The sequence below is a fragment of the Euprymna scolopes genome, chromosome 12 (genome assembly GCF_053919585.1).
Source record: "Euprymna scolopes isolate OS-2025 chromosome 12, ASM5391958v1, whole genome shotgun sequence".
NCBI lineage: Eukaryota > Metazoa > Mollusca > Cephalopoda > Sepiida > Sepiolidae > Euprymna > Euprymna scolopes.
The window spans coordinates 124,036,025-124,055,719 of NC_136493.1; the positions used below are offsets into that span (position 1 = coordinate 124,036,025).

Genomic DNA, 19,695 nt, shown 5'->3' on the forward strand with positions numbered 1-19,695 from the left:
CAAAGCTTAGGCTCTGTTCCCGGCATTTCCACCGGGAAACGTCCAGAAGCAATCAGCTTTGATCAATGTGGGGCCAAACTCCTTATATCAGACAATTGCTATTCAATCTGGACAATGGGGAGCTGGTTTCCCCCTCCCCAACATCTTGGGGAAAAAACCAGTCAAAGTTGGGTAAACAAACCCAAAAACTGCCCCACAGCAAAAGTTAACTGCGCGACTTCTATTTGACCTCATTAATGAGGTCAAATAGAAGCAGCAGAGTTAACTTCTATTGCGGCCACGTGTCAATTCTGTTTTTAATACTTCAATAAATAAATTCAAACGTGTTTCCGTTAGTATTTCGTGGTGGCCCAATGGTTTCGGATTCGATACTCATACTTACCAATACTTTTTTTTTTTATTTTAACCCTCCCTCCTCCGGAGTTTTGATTTACCCAAAACCACACACACCTCCAAACACCTGGGCAACGCCGGGTATCCCCAGCTAGTCTAATATATAAATGGCAAAATGTGTGTTTGTATGTCTCGTAAAAACTTCTGACAGACGCATCAGAACGTGACAAAATTGATATTGTTTGAAAGATCGATGTCTGGGACGACAATTATCGAAAAATTTGCCAAAAAGATTCTTTCATCGTCAACTGGGCCGTTTTTACAAGGAGGGGGTCACTTTTTTCGTCAACATTTTTGCAAGTCATTCAAACCTCGTGTGAACGACGTTGCATAAAACAGGTTATTTCGAACGCCCGTGACGTCACAATCGCAGTGGGCGCATCGATAAGACTGCTTTTTTTCACCTCCTTTTCCTCTTGCGCGTTATGGGTTTGAGCGTGTCTTTTACTCCTATTTTTTTTTTCGCTCGCACAAGTACTCACTGCTATTTTGAGTTGTTTTAATTCATGTTTTTTTTTTTAATGCTCAACTAACCCCCTTACCACACACCTCGACACACCCGAGCACCCAGAAGAAAAAAAAAAAAAAATCTTAACATCTGAGTTTCATTACAGTGTTTTTTGTTTATTTCTTATTAATTTTCTATTATTTTGTTCCTCAGGATGCGCCTTCCTCTGCCACGTGGGAGCAGGCGATGAAGATGATCATCAATGATGCTAGATACGGCGCCTTGAAGCACCTCAATGAAAAAAAGCAAGCCTTCAATGAGTATAAGACACAAAAAGCAAAAGAGGAAAAAGTGAGTACCACCTTTTTTTTTTATTATTTATTTTTAAAATTAACGTTTAGTCATAAATAGTAAGTGAAAAAAAGCTTGGTGTTTGTCCAAAATCTCTCTATATTAAAAAATAAAAATAAAGAAAAATCTATATAATGTACATACCCATGATGGAAAGAAAATATTTTAAAAATCATGTAAATTAAGTAGATTTATTTTTATTAAGAAAATAATTTTTTAAGCAAATTTAAATTTTTCCAGTGTCCCCATGTTAAGAATAGCTTTCTAAAATTTCACAAGTTTAAATTTTTGGAGTTATCTCCCTTGTTTTCAGCCTGTTTTTAAGATGGCACTGCGATATCATCGCTGTTTGTTTAGTTACAAAACTTGATTTTCTAATTTAAAAATGAAAGTATTTGATCAGTTTATGTGGGTTTTGGTGTATATTTTCTTTCTATCAGTAGTACACACATCCTACTGATTTTTCTTTATTTTTGTTCTTTAATATACAAGGAGAATTCGCTATAAGCACCAAAAGCTCTTTCCCAAGCTTAAATATAACCATTGTTTAACTGGTTTTAAAGAATTAATTGGCACGGATGGCCTGAAGCAGTCCTATGACAGGACAACTCTCTCTTCAGAAAGTCACAGTACTCGTTTATATTTCTAGGTGGACTGTTGTTATATCATCATGTTTTATATGTTGGCATATATTGGATGGCTTTTAGAAATTTATTTTCAATCTAATCCATATCTGGCCAGATTTTTATTGATTCTTCTTTCCCATGAATCTATCCTTATTTTCTCCCACATTTTCTTTGGCCTTCCCTCTTACAACTGACCCTGCTATCTCAATTGTTCTACACGCATCTCCTTATACTGTCCAGATTGAATCTTTGAGGACATGAGATCTAAGCATCTTTTTCAGATTCACATTACCCATCCATTGTATCATTTCTATCCATGCAACTCATATCCTCAATCCTCTCTGCATGATAAACCTTTTCCTTAGTTGACAGCAGTAATGTTCTGCTAGTTAGTAATAGCAGAAATTCCCTGAACTTAACCTTATTTACTAGAGTCTTTCAGTGATTATTGTTTTTAGTATTAGTAATTATTAATATTTTTTAATCTAAATCTGACACAATCTCATCTCAAGGTTGCTTCATGTTAAATTTGGTTCACTTCTGTTGGGATGTTTCGGAGCTTATAAGTGACACACACAATGCTTTGGGCCAAGATTATAGCGTAGTATCTGTTCTGATGCTACACTTCACCTTTTTTTCTGTTCTCAGTCAGTGGGGAAGAAATCCTTCATGACTGAGACAATTTTTATTTTTGTCCCTATCCAGAGTCCCTCTTAGAGGAGCTGGATTTTCCTCACATTAAAGGCGACTTTGTGTCTAACTCTGCCCTCATGCGGAGGCAAGTAAATAGGAACAATGCTCAATTCTACTGTGAATAAACAGCTTTTTTTTTTATCTTGTGTTTAATTTTTAAGTTCAGATTCCATGTATGGATCATATTTTGAATCATGTTGATACATATTGTTTATCAGTTGTCTTGCATCTCCCCCTCTCTCTTGCTTACTATTTTTTTATGTTTATGAAAATATATATCATATATGCAGTGTAAAAAGCAGCATTTTTCATGAGGACACGCATCATAAATGGTCCTCAGTTAACTGTAGGTCTCCTCAACAATCTGATAGTACCTTTGCTTCCGTCTAGCTGTGTTACAGTTCTGTTCAGTCCTAGATTGTCCACTCTCCTTGGCTTTACCATTTTTTCTTTAAGAAGGAGATTATTGCTAATGCACCAATGAACCTTGTGTTTAACCACTTGGTGAGGAGGTAAATAAATCTGAGGATAATTCCACTGATCCATTGTTTGGTTTTTCTTGTGATTTTCAGGAGGAACAAAGACTTCGCGCCAAACAAGCCAAAGAAGATTTGGAAAGCTTCCTTCTAAGTAGTGACAAAATGAATTCGACTGTGAAGTATTGGTAAGTTGTAAACAATTCCTCTTCAATTTTGTAAAACTAGTTTTGCTTAAAAGGTAATACTTTAATCAAACTTGGATTATTTGATCAGTCAGAAATTTTTAAAGATTTACTTTTTTCTTTAAATTTGTTACTGGCCATATTATAAGCCTAATCTTAGCCTATAAAAGAAATAGAATTTTAATGGCAATTTTTTAAAGCTTTTTTTAATGCTATCCATTTAATAAATTTTATAAAATTTGAATCATAATATTTAGGATTTTATTTTTCCAGAGAGAAGCAGTTTCATAAGTTGTCTTTTAATTTCTTTTTTTTCTCTTTTGCATCTAATGTTCAAACTTGTCATAATCAAGGCAGACATTTTTGTCTTGGATCAAAAGAGTTTCATAATGACTTTTTTAAGAAAAAAATTCACAAACTCTTCAGTTGTCTTAATTTCTTCTTTTGCATCTAACGTTCAAACTTGTCACATTCATTTTTGTGTCTGGTTCAGCCAAAGTATGCAACATAAATTCAAACTCTTCCAATCAAGGCAGACATTTTTGCCTTGGATCAAAAGAGTTTCACAATAACCAAATTTTTTTATCATTTTAAAATAGAAAAAAAAATCACTAACTTGTTTTTCTAATTCACTAGAATTTAAAAATAATTTATGTCCTCTTTATTTGAAAATTAAACTAAAAGGAAGTGTGCATGAATGTGTATATGTGTGTGCATATATATGTATATATATATATATATATATATATATATATATATATATAATTATTTTTTTTACTATAATAATTAAATACCTACAGACACTAGTGTTTCATATATAGTGAATAAATGACAAAAGACTATATTCCGAAGTTCATGACGTTGATCATCTTATAATTTATTCCTTTAATTCAGTTGACATTTACAATTCTTGACAGTATCTGTTTCGTATCACAAAATCAATCACTTAATCATTTTATCAATTAGTGAATCTATTTTGCCCACAACAATCTGTCAAAAGAAAATAAAGTGTGTTTTGATACTGTCAAGAATTATAAATATCAACTGAATTAAAGAAATAAATTATAAGATGGTCAACATCATGAACTTTGGAATTTATTCATTATATTGCTCTGTAATTACATTGAGCTTCTTAAATAAGGATTGGTATATATTATAAGGAAATAAAATATATTTCGACATATATATATATATATATATATATATATATATATGTGCATTTTATTTTTGTATTACCGTATCTTTCTGTTAAGTTACATTATTGTTTCGGCTATATGACCGTTTTTTTTTGGCCGGCTGTAGCGTCCTCAGACTTTTACAGAAATGTTCGCTATTTTGGGATGAAAAAGTGGAAGAGTGAATGAGGTCAGGGGGGGTTTGCGAGGAGGGCAGAAGAGGAAGGGAACAAGGAGGGAAGGTGGGTGGGGGCGTTTGGTATGTCGATAATGTTTTAGTTTTGGGGTTTAAGGAACTTGTGGGGGAGGGTCTGGGAGGTTCATTTCTGGTGTGGCTGAGGGCATAGGGATACATGAGGGGAAGGGGAATATGTGGGGGTGGAGGAGGGGGGTTACTTTAAAATTCGAGTCTTAGTGTTAAAGTTTTTAGCGTCTCGTTGGTGAGGTGATTTCTTGGTAAGTATGTCTTGATCTGTTGGGTGTTGCTTATGTTTGGGGTGGGGGCTATGATTCGGTTTATTTATTTTTAGTTTTTATTTTGTTGTTAATTGTTTGGAGAGGGTCAGCTAGCGGTCGCAGCCACGGGTACACACATGCACACGTACACACATATATACTTAAAAGAAATGGTCACGGGTACACATACATGCCGCCCTAGCGTGCAAATATATGTGCATATGTACGCCTGCATGCATAGACACCTGCGTTGTTCTCGCTTGCGTCAAATTTTCTTTAAGGTGCTAAGATTGGGTGCACGCGCGTAGGCATGGATGCGCACATACACAGATACATACATACATCGACGCCCCTGCCCCCAAGGAGGCGATTATACGGGCTTCTATGCGCATATTGACTCAGGCATAGAACTGTACAAGTGCCTTTTTATCAAACAAAAATAGAACTTTTATAATGAAATATATATTATGGACTGTTTTTCAAACATCAAAATTTTAAAATTAAAGTTTTATTCTAAAAAAAAAAAAAAGACGAGGTGTTTTTTCTTTTCGAGATATTTTTTTTTCATCATTGATCACTTTCAAATTTTATTCAACAATGAAATGATAAAAAAAAAAAACTTTTCGTTAAATATATTTAAAAAAAATTATTATAAAATATCTCTAAAGTCTATTTTTTATGTCTGTAAAAGTTTGTTTAAAAGTTCAAATAAAGCTTATAATTTAATTGAAAAAAAAAACACCTCATCTTTTTTTTTTTTTATTTTAAATAAAACTAACTTTAATTTTTAAATTTCGATCTTTGAAAAACAGTCCATAATATATGTCATTATAAAAGTTCTATTTTTGTTTGATAAAAAGAATAAAACAGTTAATAAATACAAAAAAAAACCAGTTCAAATAAACACTGTTTGAATAAAACTTATATAAAAAAAAAAGGTTCATTCTATACGGTTTTGGCCATCCGTAGATAAAAATATGTCTGACGTCACTTCCGTCAAATGATTTTGTAAACAAAGGAAGGCCAATCTACACCATTACAAAAAACATTGCTTATTCAATTGAAAATCATTAAAGCATGATCCCTCTTGATCGCTAATTATTTATTGGTTTGATTTTTTTTTTAAGCAAAAGTGTAAACATGCATTTTAGTGTTAAAAACATGTTTAGAAATTAAAATACGTTCTGATAAATTCTCTTAAAATTTATAAGTTATGTACTTAACATTAAAAAAAAAAAAAATGTAATTCTTAAAGTTTCATTCCTTTTGAATTTTTTAATTACCTGTGCAGTCTATCTGTTGATTATGTTTAGTTTCGATTTTAATCAGCCTGTTAGGAATCAGCCTATAAATGTGACATCGTTTTTATGTATGCCAAAGTATGCAACATAAATCGAGACTCTTCCAATCAAGGCAGACACTTTTATCTTGAATCAAGAGTTTCACAATCACTGAATCTTTTATCACTAAAAAAATCTCTATAATTAAAGAGGAGATTATGCTCACCTTTTTCAAGGAGACTTTTTTTTTTTTTTTACAAAGGAATCTCCACTTATCAAGGTCCAGAGGCCACTCAAGGATAAGGGTTAAAGAGTGTACATTGGTCAAAAGGTCAATATCATAGTAATCGTTAGAAGTGTAAATTTGGTAAATGAGATTACTTAAGGCTCATCAAGAACTTGTTTACATTGGACTTGAAGACGGCCATATTGTAGTCGGCTGGTAAGCAGGTAAACGGAAGAGAGTTCCACAGTTGTGCAGTTCTAAGAAAGAAGCTTTGTTCATGTAATCTACGTTTAGGTTTAGGCACGGATAAAGATTGGGGGAAATTATTGATAGTGTTTACAACCAAACGAGTGTTTCTCGAGAATGTTTGACGAGAGAGGGACCCTAGGTTGGAGCTCAGTCGAGCACTTGCCATGAAAATAACGATAAAACAGATAGGCTCGCCACGTCTCTTCTCTGAGAAAGAGGTTGTAGGGAAGAGAAAAGGACATTTCCTACTAATCTACAAAGTCTATTCTGAACTCTGTCAAGGCAGAATAAGGTCTTCCTAGCAGCTCCTGCCTAAATGTGACAGCAATACTCCATCCTTGGATGTACCTGGCTCTTATATAGGTAGAGAATTGCATCAGCAGGTAGATATCTACTGGATCGATAGAAGGATCCCATTATTTTTCCAGTTTATAAAATTTTTTTTTTTTTTATCAAATATTTAAATTAAATCAGTTTTAACAAAGTACAGTTTATAGTCTTTATAGGAAAACTAAAAGTATCTGCCCCATATTAAATAAAATCCATTCCTCAAGCTGAAGTTTTATACCATTTTTGTATCCTCATATGAAGATTCAAATTCAGATTAAATGATACTAATGTTTGTCTTGAATCTTTATTCTAATTTTGATAAATTACATGATTTTGATTCTAGAAAATGTTTAAGATTTAAACTTGTCTTAAAAAGAAATTGAAGTTGAGGGAATGGTTGTCTAATGACCACAAAACAATTTCAATGCAAATCAAAACATAAGAATAAAATACAAAAAAAAACTAACGTAAGGTAAACGAACAATGTAAAAATCGAAAAAACAAAAACAAAAAGAAAACAGAAAAATGAACGTTAAAACTGCTTTAAAAAATCTGAAAAATAAAAACCAAAAAAAAAGAAAAATGTGAAAAATGGCTTAAATAAGCCTGTTTCGATATTAAAATTTAAAAAATCGGTGGGTACCCAGGTGTTTTTGTGTGTGTGGTTGGTCGGGGGGTGGGGGGTGCTAATGAAAACCTAAGAATAAGCGAAGTAAAAAAAAAAAACAAATACGAACGTTACGTGAAAAATGGCTTAAATAACACTGCTTCAATATTAAAATTTAAAAAAAAAAAAAAAAAAAAAAAAGAAGACATCTCACATCACGATTCGAACCCAAAACGTTTAGATAATGATCCAACGATCTAACCAACTGAGCTAACACGACGTACATGAAATTGTGTCGGTTATTCAAATATTTAAACTAAATCAGGTTATGACGTCGTCTGACGCATGCGTAGAACTGATCTCGTCATGAGAGGACGGTTTTTGTTGACCCCCCACCCCCTCCTGTAGAAAAGTGTTGATTTCAGGGTGGAAAAATTAACGTTTTTGGCCAATTTTTCGATATTTTTCGGGCGAAGGATGGGGCTTTCATATGAGACCAAATTTGTGAATTTTTATTCTGTCTGTCGAAAGTTTTTAGCAGACACACAAACATACACACATACATACATACATTTTTGCTTTTATATATATATATATAGATGTAAATTATTTTAAAAACTATACGAATCAAATCCATCTTTATAACTTGTGCGTTCCATAGTATATGCAAGATATTTTGGGTGTAGTAAACTCCGCAATTGTTTTGTACTAAAATCATCTGAAGATGTTTTAAATTATTTTTACAGTTGTATATCTTTTTTTTATTGTGTTTGTATTTCTTTCCAGGAAAGCTGACAATATATTTGGTGATTACGAAGTTTGGAAAAGTGTATGTGACCGTGATCGGCGTGAACTCTTTGAAGATGTCTTGCATATGCTAGCGAAAAGGGAAAAGGTAGGAACAGTTTTGGCTTCTCTTTATCGACAACTGAAATACCAGATTTTAACAGAATTAAAAAACATTTTACGGCGATTGTGCATTATAGTTTACAAAAAGAAAATAAGGGTTCGAGAAAAAATTTAGAACAAATAACTTTTACACAATACAAGAAAACGTAATGTATTGACTTGCATAGCTTTTCAGTTTTGGAACTATTTTTAAGGGTTATATTTTTATTTATTTACACTATAATAGCGAAATTAGGAAAACAAAACATTGATTTAAAACAAAAAAAAACAATGGTATTTTCTGTCTTAATGTCAATTTCAACAAAAAGCAATGATATTGACTTAATTTGTATGTCAGAAGTACTTAAATATTACCGCATTATTTAAAGAAAAAAACACCAGTTTTTGATCTTTATTGTAAATAAAACTTTGCCGTATTTCTTTAGGAACGCATAACATGATAACAAGGGAAGTAACCCAGTTATGCTAAAACAACTCGTATTTATAATTATTTATTTTAAAATGGGCTATAGTTATGTGCTATTTACCTCCCTTTGGAATTCTATTTTTTATTTTTATTTTTTTTTTAGCCAAACATTTCAGTTTCGTTAATTTTCGTCAAATGTTTTTTTAATAATTATTTTTCTGCCTTATTGGTTTTCATAATTTTTGGATGTATTCATTACTGTAATATGGCAATTAAGTAGAGACTATTGCTTTGCCTTGAAATTCAATATTAAAAATTTTTAATTTTGCTATTATAGTACATTTGCACCATTTTTTTTTTTTTTCCTCAAGATTTTGTATCATTGCTTTGAATCTTGTAGAAATGGATTGAAGATGTTTTTGTTTTTTTAATGCTTTTAATACGTAATATGGAAATTTGATGGATGCTGAACAATTGAAAAATGTGAAGTTAATGCAAAAATCCAATTTAGTTTTTAATGTTTCAAAATTGAAAAACTAATATGGTCAGTGGAAGATTAAGCTCTATTTTAGAATTTCTCCTCTATTAAAAAAAACAAAAATACAGAAAAATCTTTGATATATGTATCCATGACATAAAAATAATATCATATTCTAAAAATCATGTAAATTGATCAAGTAGTTTTATTTTTATAAAGAAAATAATTGTTAAACTGTTGAGAATTTGTAGGCATTACAATATTGGTACTTGTACAGTTTAATCAAGACATTAAAAAATAAAAATATTGAAAAAAGTTTATATTGTACGTATCCGTTTTGGACTGAAGATCTCCGTAAAAAATTTCACTTAATTCGATCGAGTAGTTTTTATTTTACAGCAGAAAAACACGTTTTTATGAGAGCGCGTTGAAGTCAGCCATCTTGGAAATTTTGAACACGCCACGGGGAGATAACTCCATGTAAAACACCGACACTCCCTCCCCATCTTTAATACTAGCTTTTCTTCCTAAAAATCGAACCTTTTGCTCGATATCATAACATATTGTCTTTTTGCTGTAAAAAAGAAACTACTTGATGAAATTAAGTGAAATTTTTTTTTTCGGAGAACTTCATTCTATAACAGATACATACAATATAACCTTTTTTTTTTTTTTTTTTTTTTTCTCTCGATATTTTCATTTTTTAATGTCTTGATTAAACTGTACAAGTACCCATTCTTCAAAATGGCAGATGGAAGTCACTCCTCAGATACTTAAAAAAATGTATTTCCTTATTTAAAAATACAACTACTCAATCAATTTACATGGTTTTTGGAATATGATATTTTCGTTTCGTCATGGTTATGTACATCATACAGATTTTTGTATTTTAATATGGAGGAATTCTAGACAAGAACTGGAGATTAAATTTTTCTTGCGTTTGGTATGTTATTTGTTGTAAAAAATTTTTTCACTCCTTTTTTTCTTAACTATACTGCACAATAACGAAAAAAAGCTTGAAACGACTTCATCTTTGCTGACATAATTTTATTTAAGAGTGCAACATTATTAGAATATAATATTGATAACAATCTGACAATTGGTTTAATCATTCATTATCAAGTATATGCGTGATTAACCTAATGGATACTGGCAAGGACTATGAGCTTGATTAATGATTTTTATTTTTTTTTAAAATCTTTATATTGCATTTTCACCCCAAACAAGGTGCATTGCCATTTTGATGTAGGGAGCTACTATCTGAGACATAATTTGTAGGGATATTATGTAGGGAGTTGAGCAGCAAGATGTCTGTTACACTTGAACTTCTGCATATCAGTACAATAAGGGAAGCAAGAACCTGGAAGGGAATTCCCAAATCTAGCAATCCTAGGGAAGAAACTATTAGAGTGAAAGGCTTTCTTACGTCTAGGGATTTCTGTTTAGGGGTGGGACTTTGCTGCTTGTCGGGTTTGTTGAGGGTATTTATGTCGAAGCGGTAAAAAGGCCTGTAGTTCTCAGAGCACCTACCATTAAAATACTTGTAAAACAGGCAGAGGGATGCAGCATTTTTTCAATGGAATAGCGGTTGAAACTTAGCTGATAGTGCGGGGACCTATTAAGTTGGCAACTCTCTTTTGAACTGTTTTAAAAAGACTAGTAGAAGATGCACCGACCCAAATGTGGCAACAATACTCCATACATGGATGAATGGTGGCCTCATAGATGTACAGAATACTCTTAGGTGTAAATAACTTTCTAGCACAGTAGAGAGAGCCCACCTTTGCAGCAGCCTTAATAATGCCATTAATGTATCTGTTCCAACTCATTTATTTCTATTTTTTAAAATCTTCTTTCAGTTTAATGAAATCACTTGAAATATTGCTGATTTAATTATAGCTTTTTGACCCATTAATGTTTTTTTTATGATTTTATTTTGCCAACAATATGAAATATTATGGATAGTACGTTTCTGAACTTTTTATTGTGGTTCTTCGGACTGAAGATAAGATCAGTAGTCTGAAGACTCACAATAATATGAATACTATTGATGGATGTTATGATTATGGTTTGAAGAATGAATCATGTGGACAGTATTAGATTTTAGATGTTAAATGAATCTGAATTCATTCAATGTGTTTAACCATAAAAAGACTATTTTGAGCTTGACAAGAGAAACATAAAGGCTATTTTGAGTTTGAGTGGGGAAGACAAAAGAGCTATTTTACCCTTGATCAGGGAAGACAAAAGAGCTATTTTGAGGTTGATCTGGAAAGACACGAGCCATTTTGAATTTGATCGGTAGAGACGAAAGAGCCCTTTGGAGCTTGATTGATAGATGAAAGAGCTATTTTGAGCTTGATCGGAAGAGACGGAAGAGCTATTTTGAGGTTGATCGGGAGAGACGGAAGAGCTATTTTGAGGTTGATCAGGAGATATGGAAGAGCCCTTTTGAGGTTGATCGGGAGAGACGGAAGAGCCCTTTTGAGGTTGATGGGGAGAGACGGAAGAGCCTTTTTGAGGTTGATGGGGAGAGACGGAAGAGCCTTTTTGAGGTTGATCGGGAGAGACGGAAGAGCCCTTTTGAGCTTAAGCATGACAAATGGAAAATCTCGTATAAAGATGCTTGGCTGTATTTAAAATAAGATGTTATGCTAAGTGATAAGAATATTGTAACTGGAAGTATGACTAACCGACTGATAAACTCTTTCAAACTAAGAAAGGCAAACATCACCTAAAGATCAGTGATTTAATAGTTTGAAATAATTAAAGTTAATGTTTTCTTTTTTCAACTTGATTGTAACCATTTCTATTTTACTTTTCAGGAAGAGGCGAAGGCTTTACGTAAGCGCAACATCAAAGTATTTTCTGAAATCCTTGACAGTATGCCAAGCCTAACTTACTGCACTACTTGGTCTGAGGCTCAGCAAATGTTACTTGATAATCCGCGGTTTACTGAAGACCCAGATTTACAAAGTAAGTAAATTTTGTTGTCTAAAGTCTTTGAGGATCAATATGAAGATTTAAACAAAATGATCAGAAGGGATTTTATTTATCTCTTTGCCATGGTGGGAAAATGAGAAAAGACAGCGTCCTAGAGGGAGAGTAATTTGGAAGGAAGATGGTCTAAAGGGATGAATAGATAAGAACTTTTTGGCAACTTTTTGGCAAGACTTCTCTGATGGAAGATTCTTATTATTATTAATAACAGCCGCCACAATGGTTATATTTTGAATTCATTAAATTTTGAATGATATTTTGGCCGGCCATGTGATGCAACAGATAAAGTTATTATTTAAAAATCAGTTCTAAGTGATGGTCTGACAGACAACTAACTATTTTTAGGATTACAGTTTAAATGTCATGTTCTCTTTGCCTTGAATGGGACTTTACTCAATCCAAGATCTACAACACGCCAGGTGGTCATGGTTTCTCTTGCTTATGATATCCACAATTTTCATTTGAACATTAAACTTTTGCATCACATCCTTTCTTCAGTTGTCTGGAATGGGCAAGTTGGGTATTTCATAGTCACCAGAATGCATTTTACTTTCTTTCATTTATTCAGTGCTAAGCATATAGGTTATTAATATACTAGTGATTATATGTATGTGTGTAATTTTCTAATAAACAGCCGATTGTGATAATTTCTTGTTGACATATATATGCTAACCCCTCCATTCCATAAAAGGAGATTATGCCTAGGTGGATGGTCTCACGACAACAGAACAGCTACTACACTACCCCCTCCCCCTATAAAAAAATAAAAATTAATAAAATTAAAAATAATAATTAAAAATAAAGGAAAACAGTAGAAATTATTTCTGGGAAGATGGTAACATAATGAATGAACATATATTTCATTACCTTTAACTAAAAAAAACTAGTGGAGGTAATGCCTGGGTGAATAGTTTCATGACAACACAACAGATACTATGATACATTACCCTCCTGTTCTGAATTGAGTATTAAAAAAATTACCTTAGTCTGAAATATTAGATGTAGAGTGAGATTTTCCTATGTATGGTTTTAATAAAAAAAAAAAACAAAACTAAATAAATTTGCTGTTGATGAGACAATATGAAAACAAAAATGACTCCTCATTGTTGTTTGCTCTTGAATGTTACCGTTTGTCTACCTTAAATATAACACTCATCCTCGCTGGAAGGTCTTTTTTTTTTCTTTGTTCAGACTTGCAATGAAGTCAGAATTTGAACATGAGCCGTTTCTATCTTCTGACCATTTGCAATGATAATACCCCATTAAAGTGTCAATTGTTTTCATCTCAAATTGATATATGAATGCTATTGGGTTTAATTCAGTTCTATATGAAGAACAAAAAAAGAAAAATCCTGTTCACTATAATGGGTTCTTGTTCAGTAGTTCTGCTATATTAAAAAAAGTATACAAATATCTGATGTATGTATCCATCACAAAACAAAAATATCATATTCCAAAAATCACATTGATCAAAGTAGTCTTATTTTTAAATAAGAAAATTCAATATTATGAGTATCTGAGAAGTGATTGTGATGTCCACTATTTTTTTAAAAAAATCAAAAAAAAAAAAAAATAGAGATAACTCAACAATAATTCCTTTTTTTTTTTTTTTACATAGTAGCCACCACTTATCAAGGCCTGGAAGCCACTCGGGGATAAGGGTTATTGCATGTACAGTAATCAGTGGGATAATATCGTAGTAATCGTTAGTAATGGAGATTTGATAAAGTGTCTTACTTAAGGGGGCGGTTTATCAGGAATTTGTTTATGTTGAACTTAAAGACATCCAGGTTGTAGTCAGGTGAGAAACAGGCAAACGGAAGAGAGTTCCACAGGCGTGCAGTTCTAGGAAAGAAGCTTTGTTCATGAAATCTACGTTTTGATTTAGCACGAATAAAGAATGGGGAAAATTGACAGTGGTTTCAGCTAGACGGGTGTTTTTCATGAAAGATTGGCGGGGGAGGGAGGGCAGGGAGGGATTGGAGCTCAGACAAGCATTTGCCATTAAATAACGATAAAACAAAGACAAGCTCGCAACGTCTCTTCTGTGGGAGAGAGGTTGTAGGGAAGAGAAAATGGCATCCCCCATTAGGCCACGAAGTCTAGTTTGTACTCTGTCAAGGCAGGATAGGCTGTTTTTAGCAGCTCCTGCCCGGATGTGGCAGCAGTACTCCATCCTTGGACATACTTGGCTTTTATATAGATAGAGAATTGCATCAGCAGTGAGATATCTTCTGAAGAATCCTACCATTTTTCCAGCTACCTTGGCAACGGACTTTATGTACGTGTTCCATTTTAGGTCCGGAGAAAAGGTAATCCCAGAAGCTTATCAAAACATGAAGCCTTCCCTAGATGAGAGCCATCCATTTCAATTGATGCCAGATGAGGATCAGAGCGTTGATGATGTAAAGATAGAAGCTTAGTTTTAGATGCATTAAAAGTAAGCAGCCACCTCTTCCCCCACTGTACCACGTGCTCAAGATCAGAGGAGAGAGAATCAGAGAGAACTTTGTCATTTACGGCCTTTGATGTGTTGCCATAATGGTCATGTCATCAGTATAGATATCAATGAATGATTTAAGTATGTGTTTAGGGAGATCATTAATGGAGATCAGGAAGAGAGTTTAGCCCAGGATGGACCCCTGAGAAACTCCAGTATTAATACAGTGGGTCTCTGATTTCTGCCCATCAACCATTACTCTTATAGAGAAATGATTTAATTATTGAGAAAACAGTTCCAGTTATATCGTAGCTGGAAATCTTGTGAAGTAGGCCTTTATGCCATACCTTATTGAGGACCTTTGATATGTCAAGAGCAATTGCCCTAGAAAGGAAGCCTTTGTCGAGAGATTCACTAATCCTATGTGATATAACCGTTAGTACATCTGCTGTAGATCTAGCAGAACAGAAACCATATTGCATGTCACTAAGAGGCTTATTCCTGCTGAGGTGGTTGACTACTTCTTTATTTAATATGGATTCCAGCAACTTACTCATGACACACAGGAGACTTATTAGTCTGTACTGAGAGGGAGATGACTTATCACCTGAATTCTTAAATACAGGGCATACTGATGAGGTTTTCCAGGGTGTTGGAAAGCACTTCTTAAAGCAACACTTAAACAGTTTTGTAAGTATGGGGGCAAGTTCAGGTTGAAGTTTTTTCAACACTATAATTGGAATGCCATCAGGGCCAGTTGCTTTACTGGAGTCAAGGTTCTTGATTAGCTTGGCGACCTCACGCACAAATATTTGTATGTTGCATAGCGTGTTGTCAGTTATAGGAGGAAATACAGGGAGTTGATGGCCATCGTTGCATAGGGTAGAATTCTTACTTGATTTATGTTGTAACTAGTGTGGGTGCCTGGCATTGCCTGGGTGTTTTGGAAGTTTAAAAGAAAAAAAATGTTGGTAAGAAGGTAGGTTCGAACCCAAAGCCTTGACGCGAAGATAGAAAAGAAAGGGAAAAAACCCTGACATCTTAGCACTCCGCCACGACAGGAGAGGAACTGAAAAGTGTTTTAATTTAATGATTAAAAAGTTAAATGACACGTGTGTGAATTTAATGAGGTCAAACATCATGTGACTTCACTTTGACTGCAAGCCAGTGTTCCCAAGATGTTGGGGGAAACCAGTTCCCCATAAAAAGGGGAGTGTCCAAATGAATAGCAATTGTCTGATATGACAGGTTTTTTCCCCCCACATTGATCAAACCTCATTGCTTTCTGGACGCCTCAGCACGAAAGGCCGAGAACTCGACTTCGCTTTCCCAGTTTTGCTTTTTTATATGGAAAAGCCCAAGAAACACTTGGAGAGTAAAAAATATTGCGAAAATAGCATGTAAAAGTTGCCCAAATTAAAGATACACACGACCCCCTTTTGTAAATCGGAGATATTATGATCTAGGTAGCATATAAAAATTTCTAAGAAACAGTGACCCCCACGAGCGCTCCCACAAAAAAGCCTCTTCCGGACATACACAAAAAATGCACACACACACACATTTTGCCTTTTATATATATAGATGCCGACAAATTCCCAGTAATCTCTTAAATATTTTTATAAAAATAAAACTATTTTTGAATATAAAGTTTTCATTTCTTCGCAAGTACATACATCATGCACATTTTTCTTTCCTTTTTGGTCCCTCGACAAAAGGAGAGTGGACCTAGTCCATTTGTCTGTTCATCTGTCCGCACTCTTCTCAATAACTATGCCTTGAAAATTTTAAAAATTTCGCACAAACATTAAACATGCTATGAGTAAAAAAACTAACAGAACGGATTTTCCAGGTAAACTCCTGTTGCCCCCCCCCCCTCCCGGGGGGCCTTTCTGGTTAAAATGGCTAAAATTTACACTTCTGTGCTTATTAAAAAAAAAAAAAAAAAAAATTGGTGCCTTGGATTTTTATAAAAGTTTCTGAAAAGTTGTAACTAACTAATTTCTATATAATTTTATTTGTCTATACTTCGTGATAACTCCTGGGTGTGCCTCAAGTGGCTCTTAAGGCTAATAAAAACACTCCATTTTTGGGACTATTTTACCATATTTGCCCCGAATTTTCTGTGTATGTCTGTTTAGCAGTTTTGCATGGTGCTGAACTCTAATTTGAATATGTTAAGGCTTTGGGGACTTTTGGGACTAAATGGGGGAGAGCTAAATGATGGACTTAGTCATTTCTTTTTTTGCATGGTGCAGAACTCAAATTTACATATGTTAAGGCCTAAAACTGCACAGTTTGTTCATTTTTACCAGGATTTTTACCTGGGTGCTTTTGGGGCTAAATGGGGAGGGGGCGAATGCTGAACTTGGTCATTTTTTTATGCCTCGTTCACTGTGCACTCATGGGGGACCATGCACGCTTCACTTGTTATTTCTTAGTATAAGAGGAATTCTCGACAAGAACCCAAAACTGATTGGATTTGTAATTTGTAAAGATATTTTCATTTTTTTTTTTTTTTTTTTTCGTGGCCTTTTCCTAATTTCTGTAAAATGTTTTTTCCAATCAGATATGGATAAAGAAGATGCTTTGATTTGCTTTGAGGATCACATACGAATGTTGGAACAGGAATACGATGATGAGAAAGAGAGGGAGAGGAGGAGAGTGAGAAGGCAGCAAAGGAAAAACAGGGAGAGCTTTCAGGTAAGTCATATCGTTCTTTTCTTGGGAATAAAGTGTGTGGGGGGGGTAATTTTTCTAGGTTTGTCTAAAATAATCAATCATGCCTGTTTTCATCGTCTTTCTCTCTTACATCTGTGTTTGAAGATACTTGTTTCTTGATTTTAAACATTTTTAAGAAAGTGACATTTTATTATTGAAAACACAATTTTCAAGAAAATGACAACATTTTACTCTTGAAAACAATAACAAAGGATGATAAAATATATTCAATAAATAGAATCATCTATAAAACTATTTTTTAAGATCAAATAGGTTTAAAAAATAAAGTTCCTGGCCTTAAATGACCCTTTAGAGGTCATAAAAAATGAAGAACATATACATACTATTCACAATACATTTAATATACCAACAGCTGTTGCATAAACATCTAATAAGAAGCATATGTAATAAGAAGCCATAATCAATCAGGTCTTCAGATTGCCAGTAGAACTGAAAAAAAAATGATTTTTTTATTTTCACTTTTAATATCACTAATTTCATTTGTATTACACTACTGTATACCTACTTTTGCACCCCCTCCCACCCCACTATGTCAGAAGTTGAATATTGGCTTTTATTTTTCTCTTTGTTTGAAATCGCTGCCAAATTAGCATTAATCAACATCATGAAGCTGTGAAAAGTGTGTCAAATATGTTATTGATAATGTCTGACTTTCCTCTCCTTTTACGAAACTGGAATCACTTAAAAATAAGTTCAGGTTACAGCAGATCTCTTGCATTTGCATGCATTCCGATAATATTCTTAGAAAAGTTTGGACCTTCCTCCACAAAACTCTGCTAATAAATTAGACAGCAGTTCCCGAGCGCACCCATGATTACAACGATTTGCAAACAAAAAAAAAAAATTGAGCAAAAAGAAAAAAGTCTCAATTCACAATAGTGCTATTGCAATGAATATGTAATAAAAAAAAAAAAAAATTTCTCCCTATGTGTGGCTCTGGTGCTATCAGATCAGGCTGTCTGAAGATACTGGCTTTCTCACCTAAAATGCACCAAACATTTATGTTATGGTTTTTTTCCCTTTTTCCTTTGCAAAACTCAATCATGTTCTGCAAAGTCAAAAACAAAAACAATTTTCCTATACAACAAAAATCAACCCAAATTCCATGAATACATATCTGATGCTATAAAAAAACTTTTTGTCCAATTACTGGATTCAGCATTAAATAACCCAAAGATGGTTGACATGTCGTAAAACAAAATAACCAAACCATATGTGGCAGCGTTAAATGCAGGCACAGAGGATAACAAAACCAAAACATGAATAAAGTTGAATAAAGAAAATATAATAAAAATATCAAATTAAGCCTCTTGTAATAGTAGGAATTATTTGGCACTTCTTTGGTATTAAAACCAAATTGAATGGCAGTCGCAAAATTAAGTTTCCATTAAAAACTAATGTTATCTACTTAATTTTGTTAATTTCAACTAAAAGCAATGTTATCTACTTGTCATGTCGCAATTAGTAACTGCATTATTACATAAAGCATACTTTCACGTTCATGGCCATCATTTTTAGGGGAAATGTAACAAGAACAGACTTCAGTTATCTCCCCTTTATTTAAGCATAATTTGCAATTTCTTTGAAATCTATGGGCCACCGCGAAATACTAATGGAAACATGTTTGAATTTATTTAATTATTTAGAATTGGTAGGTGCACGTTTTAATGACTTAATGGGGTCAACTTTGACTACGGGGTAGTATTTTATTTACTGCGGGAACACTTTTTTTTTATTTTAATTTTCCCAAGATGTTTGGGGGGGAAGCAACTCCCCATAACAAGGGGATTGATCAAATTGAATCCCGAGAAGGCTGACGAAAAAAGCCTTTTGCAGATATACACAAAAAGCGAACATACACACACACACACACACATTTTCGCTTTTATATTTATAGATATTAAATACAATATGTAACGAAAAACATAAAAGTTTGACAGAAAGATAATTATGTTTACATTTTAAAAAATTCTACTTTTTAGGCGATTAAACTATTTTAGAAACTTAATCCTATTTGTATCAGAATTTGGGTAAAAATATTGTAATCTTATTTTGTTTTTATTGAAGATGGAGCATTCTACTGGATGCCAGACATTCACCCACTATTTCAGTCACTTCAATTGAGAGATCTTTTTAAACTGTTTTTTTTAATGCAATTGTTTGTATGTATTTTGCACTTGGTTCACCGGCAATATTCGCTAGATAATTTTTAGAATTCTTTTTCA

The 19,695-nt window shown here is 33.4% G+C and overlaps 1 protein-coding gene across 13 annotated transcripts in view; it reads left to right on the plus strand.

Moving 5' to 3' along the window:
- The window catches only part of LOC145291467 (pre-mRNA-processing factor 40 homolog A-like), a 180,780-nt gene that overhangs the window by 41,626 nt on the left and 119,459 nt on the right, over positions 1-19,695 (plus strand). For all 13 annotated transcript variants that reach the window (XR_013869422.1, XM_080137335.1, XM_080137332.1 and 10 more), the window contains exons 13-17: positions 1,055-1,192; positions 3,084-3,175; positions 8,282-8,390; positions 12,114-12,264; positions 17,298-17,431. Coding sequence is in view for 12 of the 13 variants with exons in the window: in XM_080137335.1 (XP_079993461.1) it covers positions 1,055-1,192; positions 3,084-3,175; positions 8,282-8,390; positions 12,114-12,264; positions 17,298-17,431 (624 nt within the window). In the remaining variant the exon portion in view is untranslated. The remainder of the gene's footprint in view (positions 1-1,054; positions 1,193-3,083; positions 3,176-8,281; positions 8,391-12,113; positions 12,265-17,297; positions 17,432-19,695) is intronic.